The following is an 8,954-nucleotide window of genomic DNA, read 5'->3' as shown; positions in this document are numbered from 1 at the left end:
ATGTCAATCAGAACTTTCTCCTCAAATTCTGAAACTACTATTTCAACATCAAGTGTTTCTGTGACTGTCTAAAACACGTGAATACAAGGTACGCTTTTGGGTGTCTGTTGTCAAGCATCTAGGAGTAAAATTCTAACACAGAATCATTTCACACCGTAGTGTTTCATGCATTACACACCTCAAAAGCGTTAAAAAAAAACAGGGTTTAGAACAACAATAACCCAGAGTTGAAGCTCTAAAGACCGAAGTGTCTAGCATCAAGGTGCCACTATGGTATGCTTACACTGCAGCGACAATCTTGCAAAGCCTCTGTTTTCTCCACTACAAGCCCAATACTATCATCATATTATACACACGATAACAATTGGAAAGATGCAAACTTGGATATAGCATCAATTTAATTTTTGCAAACCCAGCCAGAGAATCTGTCAGGTTTCTGATGTTCTAGGTTGCTGTCAATTCCACAAACCACCATGTGAGTGTGAAGCTCGTTTTCCATGGAAATGTAGTGAAAAAGTAGTAAACACAGCGTTATACCTCACATTTAATGATTGTACTGAAAATGACTATTGATGTTACCATAATATTGTTACACTATCAAAAACTTTGAAAACTTAACTGGTATGATTGATATTATTAAATAGAGTAGGCCTCATGCTCATAAGTCATTTTCTCTAGCTTTAAGGTAAGTGTTTGCTTACTTTTAACATATTTAATCCTGCCCCTGCTTCATCAAGTCTACAGGGAGAAGAGCTGATCCATCAGCGAAAGTCCCAAGCTCAAGAATGATCTAATATAAACATGTCGATGGCTGGTAGAACAATGATATTGTCGCAGCTCTGAACAAGGTAGATTATAAATCAGGAGTTTCCTCTGTTTCTCTCTAGAACATCTAAACATTTTTGTTAATTAATGCACTGTGGCTAGAAATGAAATTATTGTTTTAATATTCTGTATTTTTATAACAGTTCCTCATCACAGGTGAAGCAAAAGCCAGACAACAGGTATCATGAGCTCCATGCAGGCAGACTCCTCTGCAAATGTGACCTTTGTTCGTCCTGCAGCATTTTTCATCAATGGTTTTTTTAATATGTCATATGCAAAATACTACTATGTATTCTTGTCTTTAGTGTATGTTGTGACTGTTTTAGGGAATTCATTTATCATGTGTATCATTTATTTGGCCCGCAGACTCCACACAGCCAAATACATTGCTGTTTTTCATCTGGCACTTTCTGATCTGTGTGGAAGCTCAGCTTTGATTCCAAAAGTCATTGACACATTTTTATTTGACCACCATGTTGTTTCATATGAAGCATGTTTGGCAAATATGTTTTTGGTATATAATTTCATGAATCTGCAGTCTTTGACACTACTTGTTTTGGCTTATGACAGACTGGTTGCTATTTGTTTTCCTCTACATTATCATGCCATTGTAACCAAACCAGCTATGTTTCTGATCATAGGGCTGATGTGGATTTTTTCTGTAACATATTTTTCTGTACTTGTAGGTTTCGTGAATACGCTCTCTTTTTGTAGATCTGTTGTGATTAATAGTTACTTTTGTGATCAAGGACTGATCTATAGACTAGCTTGTAATGGAAATTCTTTAAATGTATTAATGGGAAAAATTAGCTTTGGTCTCCTCATGTGCACACCACTTATACTGATCATCATCACATACTTCTGCATTTCTCTGGCTCTGCTTAAGATTGCTCATGGTGCTGACCGGATCAAAGCCATAAAAACCTGCACCTCACATCTCATGTTGGTAGCAGTTTTGTATCTCCCAGTGTTAAGTAATAACATTGCTGCTGCCACAACACCTATCCATCCAGACATCCGGTTAATTAACAATTCATTGACGCAGACAATACCACCTATGCTGAATCCCATCATATACACTCTAAAGACAGAGGAGGTCATGCAATCCATAAAAGAACTGTACAAACGCAGTAGGGTGTGTGCTACTATAGAAATAAATGTAAAATGCAGTGGGAGAATTTAAAATGATTTAAAAAGATTTGGTTCTTATCAATATTACTGTTTGCTGACCTTCATCATTTGCTTGAATGAAACTGTTTCTGTTATGAACATTTAACAAACATTTAAATGATATTTTTACTTGATCTGCAAATCTTGTAAAAGAAGATCTCTGACTTAAAATTAAACAATTTCTTTTACCAGGTTGATCCTCTATGGATTTTGTTTGTCTAATGTTTACTGTTTCTTTAATTATGACTATGCAGTGACTTATCCCCACTATTCTGTGCTATTTGACACATTGTGATGTATTGTATGATGATCTAAATTTAAAATTTAAAGTGTTGATTCAATAAAATTAATGCAGTCAAAGTGACAAAAAATTAAACAACACTAGTACACAAGTGCTCAATATGTCAGACAACAAATTTATGTTTAATCTACACAATAAACATATTTTACATAAAAAACATTCAACTTTTCCTACTTGCTTTTGTAAAAGAACAAAGAACATTTACATCACACTGCTCTCTCGTTTTATTTTATTTTATCTATTTAATTCATTATTTGACAGGTACAATAGACAGTCAAAAAACTGCCCCAGAATTAGCTACAGAGCTAAATTTCATCTGCTGTCCCTGGGCAGGAAAATACAAAACAAATTATGTGACAAAAACATCAGTATAATACCATGTACAGTAAAATCCCCCCAAAATGTAACAGATAAAAAATATAACCCCCCACATAGAAACTACAATCCAAATTTCTACAAAATATCCCCTATAAATACGACAAAGCATCATCCTACAAACAATTATAAAAATTTTACAACTCACCAAAGTTTCATTCAAAATACAGAAATACAGGTCACACACCTGACTCGTCTTTAACCATATTTTCAAATTTAGCTTAAATTGTGCTAAGGTAGAACACTGTCTTATATTAATTGGTAAATTATTCCAGTTATTAACATCCCTTACAGAGAAAGCTGAATGACCAAAATCAGTAAGTCTAAAATTCACTGCACAATCACCTCTAGACAAAGCTCTAGTTTGTCTAGTTTCAGTACAAGAGAAAACAAATTCCTTCAAGGGTGAAGGTGCAAGATTTTTAACAATTTTGTACATTAAACAACAATTGTAAAACCCAATAAAATTGTCAAAAGTAAAAAAAAAATGTACTTAATAATAATAATCAAACAATGATGACACCTGTAAGGTTTCTCGTCAAATACTTTTAGAGCACGTTTATACAAGGCAAGGCAAGGCAAGTTTATTTATATAGCACATTTCATACACAGTGGTAATTCAAAGTGCTTTACATAAAAGGAAGTGAAATAGTCATTAAAAATAATAATCACAGCAAGAAAAACAAGGAATTAAAAATAATTGTGGTAAGGGGGGCGTGGTTAGCGGAGTCTGCAGCAGGAGAGAGAGGCTGGAGTCAAGTGCAAGATGACATTCACCTGCTTCTCATTTCAGTGATTGGCGTGGAGAGACCATAAAAGCCACAGAGAGACAGAACGTAGCAGAGAGAGAGAAACAGACTGAGGACTCAACAATAAATATTGATTTTTGTCTGCCATTCTTCTTGCAGACTTTCACAGGAGCAATATCATCAATAGCATTCTTAACTTTTTTTTTGTTTGTTAACAACTGTATATTGAATTTTATTCTGTGGAACAGTAGTATAAAACAAAAAGCAGCTGTACAAATTTAGAACCCACCCCTTGGCAGACTTAAAAAAAAAAAAAAAAAAAAAAAAAAATATTAATTAATATTAATAGATAAACAAATAACAATAAAATAATTTTTACAAAGATTTTAGAAAAGAAGACACCACATTAAAAGCTGAATTGTGAACTCTTCAACAAAGGCTGGCAAGTATTTTGGAGGTCTGTAAATAATCATAAACAGAATACACGGAGCACCTTTCAGTACAATACCTAGATATTCAAAAGACAAGTACTGACCAAATGACACTTGCTTGCATTGATAGACATGTTTAAAAAGAGCAGCTACACCTCCACCTCTCCTAATAGTCTTGCAGACACTTATAAAATGAAAGTTAGGAGGGGCTGTTTCATTTAGGACTGTTGCACTGCAGCTGTCTTCTAGCCATGTTTCGGTTAGAAACATAAAATCCAGGTTGTTTGTGGTTATTAAGTCATTGATCAGAAATTATTTATTTTTAGTGAGCGAATGTTTAAAAATGCTAACTTGATGGCATTATTTTGTGTCTCAGCAATCTTAGTTTGATCCATAATAGGCCGCAGATTAGATGGGTCAGCCGTACGGCTTGAGAAGGCCTTAGACTTTCTATCACGTGATAGAACAGAGATAGAGAAAGCTACAGGCACACTGGGTTCCCGCTTGTTCTGTAAACAATTGTGAAAGATGCTGCTATCATAGCGGGGACCCGACACACATCACTGAGAGTAGCTATCAGTTGTTTTTGGTTCATCTACACCAGATGGAGGAGGATTTGGGCCCTGGCGTTGTGGCAGCAGTTGAAGTGCTCTCACAGGAGGAGGAGGATGAGCTGGGTCCACAGGCTTTATATACAAAGTATATTAAGGTCTAAGAGTAGATTTTCCTGCTTGCAACCATGAAGTAATACAATAAGAGAAATTAGAAAAAATCAAAGAATTCAAAAAGACTCTTGAAGCTTCTATTGAAAGTTGACGCCGTAGAAATGTAAAATTTCTAAGTTGAGGTGTCACTGCACACTATTTTTCAAACATGCTTTTCAAATGTTAGATGAGAATCTAAAATAACTCCAAGATACTTAAAATCTGGTACAATTTGTAATTTTTCACCATTAACTAATATATCTGGTTGGACCTTCTTTTTAATTTTAAAATACATACATGCACTTTTACGAACATTTAATGATAAGCAGCACTGAGTAAACCAATCTAGAATTTTTAGAATTTTTGTCATTGTGATAGATCATTTTTGTGCCACCTTTTCTTTTGTTTTGTCATATACATTAATCACAGTGTCATCTGCGTACATTTGAATATGTACATCAATCAATCAATCATAATAATTAACTGAATGGGCGACACTATTCACGAAGTTAAATAACACAAAATAAATAATATTACAAAAACATTTCCCAAAATGTACAAACATAATTCAAAACAAACATAAAAATACACACTCCAGCTATTACTTCATTTTTTTAACAATACAACCACAATTTATTAATACTGAATCATATAATTGCTTATCACCTTATTTTTATACATTTTCTTAAATTGGCAAAGTGAATTACATACTTTTAGTTCCTTATCACATTTATTCCATAGATTTACCCCTTTAACAGATAAGCACCTGCTTTTTGCATTAGTTCTTGCCCTTACTTTTTTGAACATATACAATCCTCTTAAATTATATTGACTTTCTCTTATATTGAACAGCCTCTGAATACAATTGGGAAGTAAATTATTTTGGGGTATAATAATTTCTCTTCATACTTCTTTAGTGTAAATATTATTTCTGTCATAGCAACTCTTGAAGGGATTGGCATGGTAATGTAAATGACAATATCAACTGCTACAGCATCACTAGTCAAGCATTTGAATGTTGAGCAGCAAGCTCATTGGCTGCTGATACAAAAATAACCAATCAGCTGAGCCATGCTGTTATGTCAGATTGAGTTGGCCTATCTGACTGTGCCATCTAGAGTTTCATACCAAAACTTTGGATTAGTCTCTACTGCTCTCATAAGATTGTACAGTACTCCTGTTTAGCAATAAATTCATGATGTCACATGCTAAATTTCCTCCTGCCCATTTTTCCTCAAGTCTGTAGGGAGATGGGATGATCTATGGACTAAAGTCCAAAGCGCAGGAGAATGATCTACTATAAATTTGTCTGATTGCTGGTAAATTAATGAGATGGTGGCAGCTTGAGAGAAGGTTGAGTATAAATATATATATATCTCTTTCCTCTGTTTTTTTGCTACTGATTTTACTGCAAATTAGTCTTATTATTAGTGCAATATGACTATATTAATGAACATCCAAACATTAATGCACTGTGACTGGAAATGAAAAATTGTAATATGAATATTTTCTGTTGTTATGTGTATTTCTACTTAATTCTACAGTTCTTAGTGACAGGTGCCATAACAGGCATCATGAGCACCATGCAATCAAACTCATCTGCAAATGTGACATTTGCTCGTCCTGCAACTTTTTTCATCAATGGTTTTTTTAATGTCCCACATGCAAAATACTACTATGTATTCTTGTCTTTAGTGTATGTTGTGACTGTTTTAGGGAATTCATTTATCATGTGTATCATTTATTTGGCCCGCAGACTCCACACAGCCAAATACATTGCTGTTTTTCATCTGGCGCTTTCTGATTTGTGTGGAAGCTCGGCTTTGATTCCAAAACTCATAGACATGTTTTTATTCGAGCACCAGGACATTTCATATGAAGCATGTTTGGCAAATATGTTTTTTGTTTTTCATTTCATGAATCTGCAGTCTTTGACACTGCTCACTTTGGCTTATGACAGACTGGTTGCTATTTGTTTTCCTCTACGGTATCATGCCATTGTAACCAAACCAGCCATGTTTCTGATCATAGGGGTGATGTGGATTTTTTCTGTCACTTTTATTGCTTCAATGGTGAGTTTGATCACAAGACTCTCTATTTGTAGATCTAACAAAGTCAATAGTTATTTTTGTGATCATGGCCCTATTTATAGACTAGCTTGTAATGATAATACCATAAATATTATCATGGCAAATATTTGTTTTGGTCTCCTCGTATGTATGCCACTGATATTGATAATCATATCATATTTCTGCATTGCTTTAGTTTTGCTTAAGATTGCTCATGGAGTTGACAGGATCACAGCCATGAAAACCTGCACCTCACATTTAATGTTGGTGGCAATTTTTTATGTGCCAATTTTAGGTATTAATATTGCAGCTTTAGCAACATTTATCCATCCAAATGCCCGGATAGTTAACAATTCCCTGACACAGACAATACCACCTATGCTGAATCCCATCATATACACTCTAAAGACAGAGGAGGTCATGCAATCCATAAAAAAACTGTACAAATGCAACAAGGTGAACACTAGGCTACTACAGAGAAAATGATTAAATGCAAAGGGTTATTAAAAAAATAAGATTGATTTTGTTGAACTATATTAAGCAATCTGTACTTGTGTGTTGAGTATGAATATCCAATTCATATCTGCATTCAACAAATATTTAATTTAACAGAATTGACTGACCTGTGTGTGCAGATGTTGTAGAAAATAATCTTACAGCCTTCTCATATGTGATAAAGATAAATTAGTCAAAATATTTATAAGGTCACAGAATTTAGAATTTGCATTGTAATGTTGTGTTGTATTGTATTGTAATGAATGGGCAGTAATGAACTAAAGTAATAAATAAATTCATTTTGTTTTCTTTAAAATAACTGAAATATTTGTTTGAAGTGCAACAAGGCTTTCCATGTGTGCTGATTTGATTATGGCTACATAAGGATAATTCATATAAAAAAATATATATATTTACTCATCCTCATATTGTGCCAGAGCAATTTGACTTTTTCATGCTGTAGAACACAAAAAAGCTCACAATTAGCCACACAATTAATTGTTGAATAGAAAAAAAATCATTCATTCAATGTACAAATGACATGAAGGTGAGTAAATGGTGGCACTATTTTCATTTCACATCTTTGTGTAAAAAGATGTAAACATCATACATTTTGTATATTTGTTAACAACAACATTTAAATATGCATATATGTATCTGATGAAGGAATTTCACTATCATTTGTGACAGAGTATAACCCACAATGCCAAAGATCTCAGACAACAGTATAGTATGTGAAGTCAAACATAAAGGAACTTCCACAGAAGCTGTTAAAAAAGGACAAGCAGTTTGTGGAAAAAATGATTCTAGTTTGCCCTCTAGTGGCAAAAGGAAGTGTTGTGCTGGATGATCGATTGAGTTTAATTGTTTGTGACAATTATACAATTATATGTTTTGCCAGTCGATTGATGTGGCAACCATATCATATAACATTTAAAAAAAAAAATTGATATACATTTTTAATGGCTGTACATGGTGTAGTTACACTCTTTAAATTAATAAAGTCATATTTTTGACATTTCTAACCCATAATAACAACAAAGGCATTGTAACTAGGCCTGCCAAGATAGAATAGGAGAGAAAAGGAGAGAAAAGCACTAAGAGTGTCTTAAAAGAAGTCCATATGACTCTTATTGTAAATTCTGAAGCCACTCAATACGTTTTGCCTTCTGCATATTCATTGGGTGCTGAAGGCAAGTGTTACGGGGCTGGCGAAACGTGAGACATGCGGATCCATATGCAAAGCTTTATTATTAAACATGGTCAGAAACAGGTAGGGTCAGACAGTGGCAAACAGGTATGGCAAGGGCAAGACACAGCAATCCGTGGAGCAAGCGTGGGTCAACGATCGGCAAACAGTATCCAAAGGGGCAAGGCAGAGAGATAATCCAGAGACGAGAGCAATAATCCAAACAGGGAGCGAACAGAGTCCAAACGGCAGAGGCAAAGGGTAAATCCAGGAAACAAGAGCAGGGTCAAACACGGCAGGAAAACAAGGCAAGACTAAGACTATAAGAATGGCTCTGTAAAGTTGCTATCTCTAGATGAGTGATATACGCTAACAATACTCAGCCCTGAGCAAGAGCAAGTCCCAGGCTTATATGGTGTGTGGTGGTGATTGGAAAATGGTGATCAGGTGTGTGTGATGTGTGAATGGTGACAGCTGTGATCTGTGCAATGGATTGTGGGAAATGGAGTCCAATGTGCTGTGAGTGTAAAAGTCACTGTGGTGAACGGGTGACCTCTAGTGGTGGTTGACAGGGAGAGCATGGACCAGATTCGTGACAGCAAGACATTACAGGCAAACATTGTTTTTTCATGCACTGATCGATTTT

General features: G+C 34.8%; 2 protein-coding genes across 2 annotated transcripts; both read left to right on the top strand.

Annotated features, from left to right (window-relative positions):
* Positions 1–1,009: 1,009 nt before the first annotated feature.
* On the top strand, positions 1,010–2,008 carry LOC306863940 (olfactory receptor-like protein DTMT; the record flags this gene model as incomplete). The annotated part of the gene is made up of 1 exon (XM_079407550.1): positions 1,010–2,008. The coding sequence occupies one exon, from the start codon at positions 1,010–1,012 to the stop codon at positions 2,006–2,008; it is 999 nt and encodes a 332-aa protein (XP_079263676.1).
* A 4,121-nt stretch (positions 2,009–6,129) lies between these two features.
* LOC306863792 (olfactory receptor 1468-like) lies at positions 6,130–7,110 on the top strand (the record flags this gene model as incomplete). The annotated part of the gene is made up of 1 exon (XM_079407344.1): positions 6,130–7,110. One exon carries the CDS (start codon positions 6,130–6,132, stop codon positions 7,108–7,110), a length of 981 nt encoding a protein of 326 aa, XP_079263470.1.
* Between the last annotated feature and the right edge of the window lie 1,844 nt (positions 7,111–8,954).

This window comes from Barbus barbus (genome assembly GCF_936440315.1).
Source record: "Barbus barbus genome assembly, chromosome: 45".
In the NCBI taxonomy this organism is placed as follows: domain Eukaryota; kingdom Metazoa; phylum Chordata; class Actinopteri; order Cypriniformes; family Cyprinidae; genus Barbus; species Barbus barbus.
Note: the sequence above shows the minus strand (reverse complement) of the source record. Positions and strands in the feature narration are given on the sequence as shown.